Here is a 13,301-nt window from a genome sequence, read left to right on the forward strand (position 1 = left end):
AGTCTGACATGAGACCAGGTAGCCTCTGCTCTCAGATTCAGTGACATAAATTTATGATGCTGGAGATGTCTCTAGTCTTAAGCAAAAATGAAACTTAAGGAAGGTTGAGAAATAAGATGAGGAAGGCAGGAAGGAGCTGTAAGATAATCTGAGGACTCTTCAGTACCAGTCATCAATGGGTACTCTGATATCATTGCAAAAGTCATGGGAGGTACAGCAGCTTATCAATACTGCTTGATCGCTGTAGTAGTACTCATCTTCTGTACAGTTTGTCTGGCACCCAGAATATCCATCTAGTGGGTTGTTCACTGTGAGAGATAGAAATAGAGTCAATAGATTGTTTTGAATGAAGCAAGGCACAAATTCAAGTAAGAGTGAACCAAGACTACGTTAAATGATAAACTACTTCTTTATAGTATCTATTAATCCAGCACTGGCTTGACAGTGTAGATATTGAAGCAAACAGGGGCTGTTCCTATCAGGCAGACAGGCAGGCAGGCAGGCCGGCAAAAAACATTTGCTAAACATTTACTAGGTTCCAGGCTCTGCGGAGATCTTGAGTTCAAATGATTCTATTCTTAGGGCTACCATATCATAGGAAAGCATTTGAGCCCTGAAGAGAAAGAGGCAAGGTCACTGGTCTTCCATATTAATTGAGTTCACTACTTACCACTGCCAGGTGGAGCCCACATTCTAGTAACTATACAAGATTCATCGGCTTCTGCAATGCATGTTTCCGCTTTGTGCTTACATTTCTTGTGTAAATAGGATGAGCATACTCTACACCTGAGAGCCAACACTGCAAACAATAAAGACTGTGCTGAAAGGAGCAAAACATCCAATCTCCCAGACACCTTGACTTCATGAAGGGTTTGCATTACAGATACATTCCAGGCAGCAACATGTTTTAAACCATGAACAGGATAGGAGAAATGGGTGATCTTATCCCCTCCCTATAGAAGCCAAGCAAAGAGCAGCCATGGATACAGAGGATTCTCCACTGCTCTTGGTTCATCTTCTACCTTACCACAGTTACTGTAGGTAGATGGAAGATCACAGGGTTACCCTCGAGCTGCTGGAGTTTGGGCTACATTCTAGGTTCAGATTAGATAGCAGTCCTCAGAGTCCTGCAGGCTCCTCACTCCAAAGATTGAACCATCATCCAGGGAATATAGAAAACATAGAGGTAATGTCAGGTGTCTAGAGAAGAAGTTAAAGAAAGACCCATGGAAGTCCAAATAGAAGCTGGGTGGTCAGGACTGGGACTTCTCTTTGAGTGAAACTGGACATTATTCCTCAGAAGCCCAGTTAACCAAAGGTTTTACTAAAACTATGTCAGGGTCCAAACTTAGTTGATCCTGTAACTGTTATGAGTCCACTTCCCCACTATTTACCAGTTTGTGTGCATAACAGCAGAGCAATGGCCAGCTCCCGTAAGTTTCCCATTGAAGATCCACTAACTTTTGCAGCCGGGGTGGAAAAGAAGTACTTGAGCTAGATGATGACCTAGTATGGACTGCTAACTAGCCCATTATTTTATAACCCTCTTCATTGGCCAATATGAACAAGAAAGGCAAAGACAGATTCTGATCTAAGTCATAGGACCCTGGCGTTTTTCCAGATCCTTCTTCCGTGACCTTGTTCTTTCCTTGTTCCTCTTCAGATCTCTGGCTTTAGGTTTCTAAAACTGTAAACAACCAAAGAAGTAATCTCACCACCAGAATTTTTATGTACAGTATGCAAAATACGAAGCTCACATAGTCGGTCTGTATGGGGATCCTTGAAGATATTTGTAAACAATTCCTTTCCCCCATCACAGAAGACAGTGATCAGTCAGTAAGGAGAAAGTGGGAGTCACAACAGAGTGAGCTGCTCCCACTAGAGTCTCTGTATTCAAAGCCATGAGGGACTTCATACAGAAACTCTCAACAAGGCTTTGAAGACAGTAGAAAGAATGGAAGACAGTGTTTCATTAAGATGAACTCAGTGTTGGTCATCATTCTAAAAGGGAGAATGATGGCCCTTGACACTTACAAGTTCTGTTGCCTTCTAATGTTGGCCCTTCATACTTGAAACCAGAACGGATATTTTAAGCTCTGGATAAAAGCTATCTGGGAAGAGAAATTATCCCTGCTCAAAGCTGCTCTCAGGTACACCTCAAAGAATAGCTTCTATTGTAGCCTTTTCTGATGTTGACAGGAGAATGTGGGACTATATTGCTCTCCAAGGGGGGCAGGAGTGAGACAAGAGATTACACACCTTTATTCCACCCTGTGCCTGTGAGATTGTCAACAGGTTCTGATTCCCTCATTCATCATTGTTCTTTTAAACCTTGAAGCACCTGTCTCATCTTGAAGCTGTGATACCTTATCTGTACTGTTCTCCCATGTGAGAACTGGGTAGTCTATCATAGTCCTCCATGAGATGCCTTCAGAAGGTTCCTTTGCTGAACCTGATAAAATGCCCTGTGAAGATGAACCCCTTTTCCCACACCATGCGCTTCTTGTAGTTGTAGAATCATGAAGGAAGTAGAGATGAAGAATGTGTTTCCACAATATCGATCATCGTCCCTTCTAGGTGAAAGGTTTTCAGTGTCATTGGCTTCACAAATATGGGTGGTCTAAGTACTCTGGGATAACCATACTATCAATGACTTGAATTATTGTGGATCCAGAAGGCAGTCCTGTGAGGAGCTTCTCTGGGTCTGGTGAGAAGCAGTAGTTTTGCTATGACCACTAACTAACTGCTGCCTCTGTCATCAGAGACATTTGACTCCTTGTTTAGTCACTGAATTATCTGAACATAAAGGCTCTAAATCATCCACTGTCCATGACATAATCAGTATAGAGTCTCTTGTACAGCTGTCTATCTCATGCTTGGCGTGAATTTGTGAAGGAGTTTTACGGTTTGTCTTTGAACATGGAGAAGTCAAGCTGGAGCCTGATTAGAGCCTTCACCATAACTGATTAGTGTTCATGGTGCTGGAAGGTACTCTTCACACTCCCAGAGAAGAAAGGTAAAGGCGAACCAAGCTACAAACCATTTGATTTACAACGATGACCTGTCTGAGTGATACACCGGCACAACAGTGGCACAAAGGGTGTAGAAATAACCAACCACTATTTGTTCAGCTTTATGGTCCACTCCACGACATGAAACTTATACCTGATCCTGGTTAGGTAGTCAAGAACCTGAGACTAAATAGGCCATGGACCTAGGGGAAAACCAAATCCTATTGATCTGCTAAAAGAACATAGCAATAAAATGACTCCTAACGGCATTCTAATAAACACATCAAACCGTGTCTCATTCAGACAGCAGAAAGGCTTCCTCTTGCGGAGATGGGAACTAATACAAAGACCCACAACTAGACAAAGTGCAGAGTGAGAGACCTTGAATTCTCAGTCCTGCAGGAAAGGAGAAAAGGCTATAGGAACCAGTGGGATTGGAAGACATCAAGGACACAGTGTCTACAGACACAGCAGGAGTGGTGTATATATTAACACAAAGACTGTGGCAACTAGCCTAGAGCCTGGACAGGGCCAAGCCACATGGAGTTCCAGCGCTGAGTGGGGAAGTGAACACCACCCAGAAGTTATCTTCAATTGGCAATCTCTGTCAAAGAAAAAAAATTAGTTTTCTTTAATGGAGTCTCACTGTGTATGTAAACCATATTTAAGGGAGGCGCCATGCCCAGCAGTTTATGGGAAACCCAAAATAAACTCAATTACATTTTTGGAGATTTTTTTCTCATAATTCTTTGTTTGGGCATTAGTTACCTTACTTGTCTTTTATGGATTCCAACTGTGTGTGTGTGTATGTGTATGTGTGTTTGTGTGTGCATGTGTGTGTGTGTTTGCATCTGCATATGTATGTGTTTCTCCTGAATTTTTTCTGCCTGTCTCTCCGTTTGGTTTCATTCTAGTTTTCTTGGGTTTTATTTTTTGTTTATTTGTTTTTCTAAGGAGAGAGATAAAGAAGGCATAGAGTTGGATGGGTAAGGAAGTGGGGAGGATCTGAGAGGAGATGAGGGAGAAGAAAACATGATTAGAACATACTCCATGAAAATTTTTTTTATTGAAAATAGATTTTTTTCCTTACATAATATACTGTGATTTTGGTTTCCCCTTTTTCTACTCCTCCTAGTTTTTCCCCACTTGCCCTTCCTTCTAGATCCTATTCCTTTCTGTCTCTTATTAGAAAATAAATGGGATATAAGGGATAATAATATGAAATAATATAAAAATAATAGTATAAGGCAACATCTAGCACATAATAGTTGGAAAAGACAAATAAAAAATAAAAGAGCCAAAGAGAAGCCACAGGAATCAGAGATCCAATCATTTACATACTCCAGAATCTCATAAAACCACTAAACTGGAAGCTATAATATATATGCAGGTAACATGCACAGACTTGTTCGTGCACTGTGCACGCTGACTCAGTCTGTGAGTTCATATGAGTTTTGTTCATGTTGATTTAGAGGGCCTTACTTGTTGTCCTCCACCCCCTGGCTCTTATACTTTTTTGTCTCCTCTTCTGTGGTGTTCTTTGAGCCCTGAGGAGAAGGAATTTATGGAGACATCCCATCTAGAGTTGTTGAGTCTTCCGAGGTCTCTCACTCTCTGGATAATTTCTGGCTGTAGACCTCCGTATTTGTTTCCATCTGTTGAAGGAAGAAGTTTCTCTGATGATGGATAAGCAAAGCACTGACCTATGAGTATATCAGAATGTCACTAGGAGTCATTTTATTGGTACTTTGTGTTTTTGTTTTTAGAACATTAGTATTTGGTTTTTCTGTAGGTTCTTGGGCTATATAGTTTCTGGTTCTTGGTCATCCAAGCAGTGTCAGATGTGAGCTCCAGTTCATAGAGTTTAAATCAAACCAAATACTGGTTGGTTAACTCCACCAGTTTTATGCCACCACTGCCTTAGCATGTCTTGCAGGCAGAATAGCAAAGGTTTTGTGGCTGGCTTGATGTTTATGAGGTGTATGTTTACTTTTGATAGTGTTCAGAGTACCTTCCTATACCAAAGATCCTAGAAGATAGGGGTCAAAGTCTTATGTAGGCACCAATTTGACTTCTATATTCAATTAGTTGTATAGGTGTTGTCTTCAGCAATGGGGCTTTGCTGTCAGTTTGTGGAGAGCAACAGCTTGGGTTGTTTGGGGATTCCAATTGAACCCATTTGATCAGCAATGCAATTGGATGTAACCTAGTCTTGCTTCTTGAAGCTTTATTTGGTGACATGCGATGTCCAGTTGGGACTCTGTCTCCCCATTATTTGGCGATTTTTTAAAATATCACATTCATATACATATATATTTTAGAAAGCTTCTACTGTGTTAGTTTTCTATATGACCCCTCATAGTCCTTACTTTGAACCGTCTTTCCTGTACTCCCCCCTTGTCACTCTGTTCCCCCCCTTCCCAGTTGATGCTCCCATTCAAGCCCCCCATCCATCGATCTTTATTTATTATATTTCTCTTTCCTGGATCTATCTAGTCCTTTTCTCTCTTCCTAACCTCTGTTACTGTATGGATTATAGATTGGTTGTCATTGATTTAATGGTTCATACCCACAGATAAGTGAATACACATCATATTAGTCTTTTTGGATCTAGTATGCCTTTCCAGAATGAATTTTTCTATTTCCACCCATTTACTTGTAAATTTCATGATTTTAATTTATAACTGCTGAGAAATTCTCCATTGTGTCAACATATAACATATTTTATCTATTGTTTTGTTGAGGGACATCCAGGTTGTTTCCAGTTTTTGGTATTATGAATAGAGAAGCAACGACAATAGTTGATCAAGTGTCTCTGCAGTAAGACGAAGCAACATTTGGGTATATGCCCAAGAATGGTATAGATGGATCGTGGGATAGACCCATCCCCATCTTTCTGAGGAACTGACACACTGATTTCCATAATGACTGTCAAATTTTTCACTCCCACTCCCAATGGATGAGTGCTCCCCTTTCTTATTCCACATTCTCACCAGCACGATCTGTCACATGTGTTATTGACTTTAGCATTCTAACAGCTGTAAGATGGAATCTCAAAGTAATTTTAATTTACATTTCCCTTATGGCTAAGGATGTTGAACATTTCCTTAAGTGTTTCTCAGCCATGTGGGAGTCCTCTACTGAGAGATCTTTATTTAGATCTGCACCACATTTTTTAAATTGTATCAATTGTTTTTTTTTTAATATCTAGGTTTTTGAGTTTTTATGTCTTTTGGACATTAGCCCTCTATCACATGTGTAGTGGGTAAAAACCTTTTCCAATTCTGTAGGCTGCTGCTTTGTCTAAATGATGGTGTCCTTTGCTAGGCAGAAGCTTCTCAGTTTCATGAAGTCCTATTTATTAATTCTTTGTCTTAGTGTCTGTGCTAACAGTGTTTTTTTCCCCCAGGTGTTTTTTCTTGTTCCAGTGAGTTCAAGGATATCCCCTACATTTTCTTTTATTAGATTTATTGAATCTGGTTTTATTTTGAGTTCTTTGATAAATTTGGAGTTGAACTTTGTATACAGTGATAAATGTGGATTGATTTGTATCAAACTATCCAGTTTGACTAGCATCATTTGTTGAAGATGTCCTTTTTCTTCAGTGTGTTTCTGGCTTCTTTATAAAAAAAATCAAATGCCAATAGATATGTGGATTTATATCTGCATTTTCAGTTAGACTCCACTGATCAACGTATCTGTTTTTGTGCCCATACCATGCTGTTTTCATGACTATAGTTCTGTAGTTTAACTTGAAATAGGTAATAGTGATACCTCTAGTAGTTCTTTCATTCTTCAGAAATGTTTTAAATATCCAGTGTTTTTTTCGTGTGTGTGTGTTTCCATATGAAATTATAAATTTCCCTTTCAAGATCTGTGAAGAATTGTATGGAAATTTAGATAAAGATTGCATTGAATCTGTAGATTGCTTTTGGTAGGATGGCCATTTTGATTATTGACCCATGAGCATGAGAGGTCTTTTAATCTTCTGATATTTTCTTTAATTTCTTTCTTCAAGGACTTGAAGAGTTTTTTTAATCAAATATGTATCTCACTTGCTTGGTTAGAGAGTTGCCAAAGATATTTTATATTATCTGAAGCTATTGTGAAAGATGTTGTTTCCTGATTTCTTTTTTAGTCTATGTTTTTGTTTGTATAGAGAGAGTGGGCAGCCTTGTCTTGTTCCTTATTTTAGTGGAATTCCTTTGAGTTTCTTTCCATTTAATTTGATGTTGGCTATAATCCTGCTACAAATTACCTTGTATTTAGATTTGTCCCTTGTATCACTAATCTCTCCAGGAACTTTATTTAGGTTTGTCCCTTGTATTGCTAATCTCTCAAGGACTTTTTGTTTTGAACGGGCATTGGATTTTGTCTAAGGCCTTTTCTGTATCTACTGAGAAGGTCCTGTGGGTTTTTTTTTTCATTTTAGTTTGTTTATATGATAGATTACATTTCTCTTTTTATGGATGTTGAACCATCTTTGAATTTCTAGGATGAAGTCTACTTGATTGTGGTGAACGATCTTTTTGATGTGTTCATGGGTTCAATTTGCAAGTATTTTATTGAGTACTTTTGTATTTACGTTCACAAGAAAAATTGTTCTTTCCTTCTTTCTTTCTTTCTTTCTTTTTTTTTTTTTTTTTTTTTTTTTTTTTGGTTTTTCGAGACAGGGTTTCTCTGTGGTTTTGGAGCCTGTCCTGGAACTAGCTCTTGTAGACCAGGCTGGTCTCGAACTCACAGAGATCCGCCTGCCTCTGCCTCCCAAGTGCTGGGATTAAAGGCGTGCGCCACCACCGCCCTGCAAATTGCTCTTTCCTTATTCGATCTTTATGTGGTTTGAGTATTAGTGTAACTGTGGTCTTGCAAAAATGAATTGGGCAATGTTACTTTTGTTTCTATTTTGTGGAATAATTTGAGGACCACTGTCATTAATTCTTTCAAAGTCTGGTAGAATTCTGTGCTAAAACCACCTGGCCCTGGGCTTTTTTGTTTGTTTCTTTGTTTGAGAGACTTTGAATTTCTGTATCTCTTCCAGCTGCTGGACTCAGTTGTTATTTCCCATTTGAGCAGAGGACTGTGATCTATGGGTCTACTCCTAAATAGATAACCCTTTATTATACTCAATTCTGAGCTAGTGTGGGATTTCTTTTTAGTGTCCCTCTTCAAGCAATGATAACTCATTCAAAAACACAGATCACACCAGTCAACTGCTAATGTGAAAGAGCCAAACCCATAGAGTCGTTGTCTGCCTTATGAAGAAATAATGAAAATAGGCTTCATGGATGATCCTTGGCAATATTCTTCCAGCAAAGGAAGCCATGGTAATCCTCTCAGACTGTACAATGGTATTCATTATAGGATGTTGGAATGAGTCAACTTTGTAGAGACAGAGACTCATGGTTCCAGATTGTGGGGAGAAGAATCACTAGTCCTTACCAGGTATGGGGTCTGAGAAACATAATGAAAATAATCAGTAAATGCATAGTGCTTGCAGTTATAGAACAAGTTAATGAACTGGACTACTTACATTTATGAGTCTATCTCACCTGAGTTATATATTAATGAAAAGACTATTATTTGCATGAACAGAAACATATCCTGTACATGTGTGTTAAGAAAAATTCTCTCTTAGGGTCCTCATTGTTGTCTAGGTTCTCCGGGATTGTGATTTGTGGGCTGGTTTTCTTTGCTTTATGTTTAAAAATCACTTATGAGTGAATACATGTGATAATTGTCTTTCTGGGTCTGGGTTACCTCACTCAAAATGATGCTTTCTAGCTCCATCCTAAGAGAGACATACATAGATCTAATCTACATGGGTAGTAGAAAAGGATAAGATCTCTTGAGTAAATTGGGAGCATGGGGACCTTGGGAGAGGGTTGAAGGGGTGGGAAGAGGCAGGGAGGGGAGCAAAGAAAAATGTTGAGCTCAACAAAAATCAATAATTAAAAAAAAGAAATGCAAAAAAGAAAAATCCTCAATTTTCAGTTTAAACTTCCTTCTTGATTCTTCTTTTAAAAACATCTGGTTTTGAGTCCTATAGTTCAGGCAATAGCGTTTTTTAAAAAATGAATTTATAGTTTATCTTGAAATGCCATTATGAGAGATAAAAGACTCTTCAACATGAAAATTTGCAAATAATTGCTGTAAATATAATGGTGGTTGGTGCAAATCTTACATAAAACACATTTCAAAAGTCTATAAGGAAGATAAACCTGAGTACTTGTAATGCAATGATCTGTTCTAGTCTGGCTGGTATTTTAAAGAGTTATTCATATATTAGAAACAAATACATTAACAGAACACTAAAGACACATTGAAAGAATATGTAAGGCATTTCTATTAAATAATGGGGAGCAAGATTTATGGACATAGACTGTCTAAATAATTAATAACATAAATTGCATATTTCACTTAGTTTTTATTTTTATAAAAACGTTCATTTATTAAAGGAGATCTTAGAGAAATGAGCTCACAGCATACATATTTTGATATGAGGATTTTTGAGAAATTGACATCCATTTTCCCACCTAAAAAAGAAATGCACATGAACTCAAAGCTCTTTCTCTGAGACGGAGTCACTCCATATATCTCTATATTATAGAACATTATGTGTAGAAATATACCAAGAAATTATGTAGCATAGTTAAATGTCTTTAACTCTCCACTATCCTGCCTCAATTTAATGAATGCTGTGTTTCCAGGTGAGAACCACAACATCAACCTCAAAGACAAATAAATTTCATTTATTCATGTGTTCTTTGAATATTTCATAAATGCATGCAAATTATTTCAACTATAGTCACGTCATTCATTCTTCCCTCCAATCCCTTCTAGACTATCTCCATGCCTCCTATGTCATGTCGTGAAAACAAAACCCATTGAGTCAAATTGGTGTGGTTCAAACAAATGTGGTTATGGGGACATCTATCAGAGCATGGCCAACTTGCCAAGGACCAAACCTCTGAAGAAAACTGATTCTGCTTTTCCTTCTAGTCACTAACTGTTGGTAGACTCTCAGCTAGTTTAGGAAATGATGCTCCTCTCCTCCCTCCATGCTGGAATGCTGACTGCCTCGATCCTGTGAAGGTCTGGTGTAGGGAACCACAGCTGCTGGGAGCCCATGAGTGCAATGACCCCGTCATGTCCAGGACACAGCGCTTCCCCAGGCCTACACCACTTCTGACTCCTTCAGCATTTCCACCCTCTTTCTGTGGTGGTCACTGAGCCTTAGAAGAGGGACATGTGACTTATATGCATGACTAAGCACTCCGCAGACACTCTTCCCCCTTCCCACCCATGATGCTACAATATGTCCAACTAATAAATGGGAAAATGGTCTGTAGTTAATAACTATTTAAAAATTCTAACAGGTTTTGCTAAATCTTTTAACTACTTACTGATTTATGTGTATATCACACACATAGAGAAGAAATCTGGTTCCACTCAGTGTGAGCAAAGTGTAATCATTCGGATCCTGGGCTTAGATTGGGGGAGGGAATGAGATCTTACAAATAAAATCACCTCTTAATGGTACAAAGGCAACATGGTATAGTATTACCTTCCTAAAATAGGTAAGATTCAACACCATTTTCACCCATGAATCTGCATGTTCGGAAAGAACATCTTTCCAAGAGCAGGGAACATTTAGTGGGTGTATTTTCTGGCAGCAATATAACAAACCTTAGGTAGAGAGTTCATCACCGGCTCAACCTTGGCACTACAATCTCACATCTGTCGTTTCCTCATTCTTTTAAACAATGCCATCCAGATGTCTTTCTTTTCAGTTGTGGGACCCACATAGTGAGAGCGGGCCACTGAGTGTATTTCATTGGCATCCATGTCTTGCCCCTGTCCCCTCTCGATCTTGCTACTTCCTGGACACCATGAGATGAGTAGTTTTGGTATGCCGTGGCCTTATTCTGCCATGATGTTTAGTTTCAACACAGGACCATAGAAATGGAGTAAGACAATGAAGGACTGAAACTATGATCCATAATAATCTTTCTTCCTTTAAGTTGTTTCCTGATGAAACTAAGTTCCTAAAGCATGTGCTGTACAAAGGATACTCAGCTTGTCCATCGTCTTTCTGACCCTCTACTATCCTTTTATCTGTTCATCTTACTTGCCAATCCACACTGAGGTGATGAATGCATTGATAGAAACTCAGATTCAACTATTCTCAGAGTGGTGAGGGCAGGGGATACCAAGGGTTAAGAATTAGGCTTTATGGTCACATATACACTCAGAAGACCAAGAAACTTCCGTCTTTCCCCGGGTTCTGTGACTTGCACAATTCTGAGTCTCAGATAAATCTCTAGTCCAGAGTAAAAATAAAGCCAGGAGGAAGAAATCTTAGACCCGGAGGAGAGGAAGGGGCTGATGAGGTCAATAGAAACCAGCTCACCTTAAGTCATCATAATTGGTGAATTGATGTCATTACAGAAATCTTCATCATTGCAGCACTGTGTGTGTATTGTTAGACCATCAGAAAACTCTTCATCTAGTTCACAGGATTCATTGCACCCAGACTCTGCACTTTGCAAATTCTCATCTCCGGAAGAAGGAAGCAAACACATTATTTATATATAATTTTGAGAACCAGAAAATGACCTCATATTCAAGTACATTTGAAATGAAAATGCCTTCACGGAAAGAATTTTCCTCAGTAACAGAAATTATATATGTATATATTATATATTATAATGTACACATGTAAATTATATATTATATATTATAACTTACATATATAAATTATATATATATTATATATTGTTCTACATTGGCCATTGTGCCACGTGCTCCAAAGCCACATCTGGAAATTCTGTTTCCTCTGAGCTTTTCCTAGGAGAAACATGCATTTAATGTTGAGCGTTAGGTTCTGGATGTTGAGGCATATAGAATCCTCTCACTGTCAAGTAGATGGGCACAAAGGATTTATGCACTATATTCTGATATTCAGATTCTGTGGTCAGCAATATGTCAGGCAGAGAATAATGCCATATTAGCTCTCGATATGGAATGACAAGAAGGATGCACTATGAAAGATGCCAAGAGACAGATGAAGCAGGAAGATTTGAGAAGCACCAAGGTGTCCTTTCGATAAGAAACTGTTTTGCAGAGAAGGTGACTCTAAGATAGAACTCAACAAACATTAAAAAGCAGAAGCCATCATAACAGATGATGAGAAATAATGTATTTAGGTACTTTGATAGTTTATAGCCTTTGGGCTATGTGGTGGCTTCAATGAAAATGGCCCTCATAGGCTTGGCTATTTGAATGCTTGGTCCCCAACTGGTTAACTTTTTGGGTAGGATTAGTAGGTGAGCTCTTCTTGGAGAAGGTGTGTCACTGGGGAGCTATGTTTGAAGTTTCAAAAGCCAGTGCCATTCTCATTGTCTCTCACTCTCTTTCTCCCTCTCATGGTGGATCGCAGGATGTAAGCTGTCAACTATTATCCAGCACCACATCTGCCTGCCTGCTATCATGCTCCCCACCATGATGGACAAGAACTTTACCCCTCTGGAACTTTGAGCCAACCCCAAATTAAATTCTTTCTTGGATAAGTTGTATTGGTCATGGTGTTTTGTCATGGTAATGGAAAGTTAACCAAGACAGACCCTAAATAGCAGAGCTGTTGGGAAGCAGAAGACTGATGAATATATCAACAGTGATGGAGAGAAGCCCCACTCACTCAGCATATTCTTAGCTTTACCATTGACAAGTGTTGACCCCAGCACAAGGTTCAGAATATCATACCTGAATATCAGTTGACCCCTTTTCTTTAAGTACTATATCTTAGAGATGGTACTTAAAATCCTGAAGGAGAAACGAATTCTCCAGAGCATAGAGCACATACTTACAATCAGATGCATACCAGGTTCTGCGGATAATACAGACTTCATCAGGTTGTGCAGTGCATGTCTGATTCCCATCAACACATTCCCTGTTTTTGTAAGACTTACACAGTATACACTGTAGAGTGAGAGCTGCAAAGATAAAGACTGCTTAGAGGAGACGGGTGACACAGTCACTTCCTAACAAAATCATAGGTCACTGGACCTCTGCGTCGCTTGGCTGAACCCATGTATTGCTAACATGTGTTCCAGTCAATATGTCCTAACACCACAGACAAAAAGAGATGCTTTACTTGCCTTTCTTCAGTAGATAAGGGAGCAACCTGCAGGCAATACTTACCAGTTTCAAAGCAGAGAAGAAAGAGACACAGCTTCAGTAGATTTTCCATTTCTCCTTAGACTCTTGCAGCAGGCTATGTTAGTGCCAGAC

The 13,301-nt window shown here is 39.0% G+C and overlaps 1 protein-coding gene across 1 annotated transcript; it reads right to left on the reverse strand.

The window, feature by feature from the left end:
• Nucleotides 1-9,464: 9,464 nt before the first annotated feature.
• Nucleotides 9,465-13,301, reverse strand: LOC130873978 (protein PIP-1-like). The gene is made up of 4 exons (XM_057769053.1): nucleotides 13,212-13,301; nucleotides 12,878-13,003; nucleotides 11,422-11,568; nucleotides 9,465-9,544 (listed from the first exon to the last, which is right to left on the reverse strand). Exons 1-3 carry the CDS (start codon nucleotides 13,258-13,260, stop codon nucleotides 11,423-11,425), a joined length of 321 nt encoding a protein of 106 aa, XP_057625036.1. The 5' UTR covers nucleotides 13,261-13,301; the 3' UTR covers nucleotides 9,465-9,544; nucleotide 11,422.

The sequence above is a fragment of the Chionomys nivalis genome, chromosome 4, assembly GCF_950005125.1.
Source record: "Chionomys nivalis chromosome 4, mChiNiv1.1, whole genome shotgun sequence".
NCBI classification, from domain to species: domain Eukaryota; kingdom Metazoa; phylum Chordata; class Mammalia; order Rodentia; family Cricetidae; genus Chionomys; species Chionomys nivalis.

What these genes read in the sequence shown, in the direction of transcription:
- LOC130873978 (XM_057769053.1), bottom strand. Translation starts at nt 13,260, where the DNA reads ATGGAAAATCTACTGAAGCTGTGTCTCTTTCTTCTCTGCTTTGAAACT. An exon ending in TCTTCTCTGCTTTGAAACTG is followed by an intron (nt 13,004 to 13,211) that starts GTAAGTATTGCC and finishes TTATCTTTGCAG; the next exon opens with CTCTCACTCTACAGTGTATA. An exon ending in AACCTGGTATGCATCTGATT is followed by an intron (nt 11,569 to 12,877) that starts GTAAGTATGTGC and finishes CTTCTTCCGGAG; the next exon opens with ATGAGAATTTGCAAAGTGCA.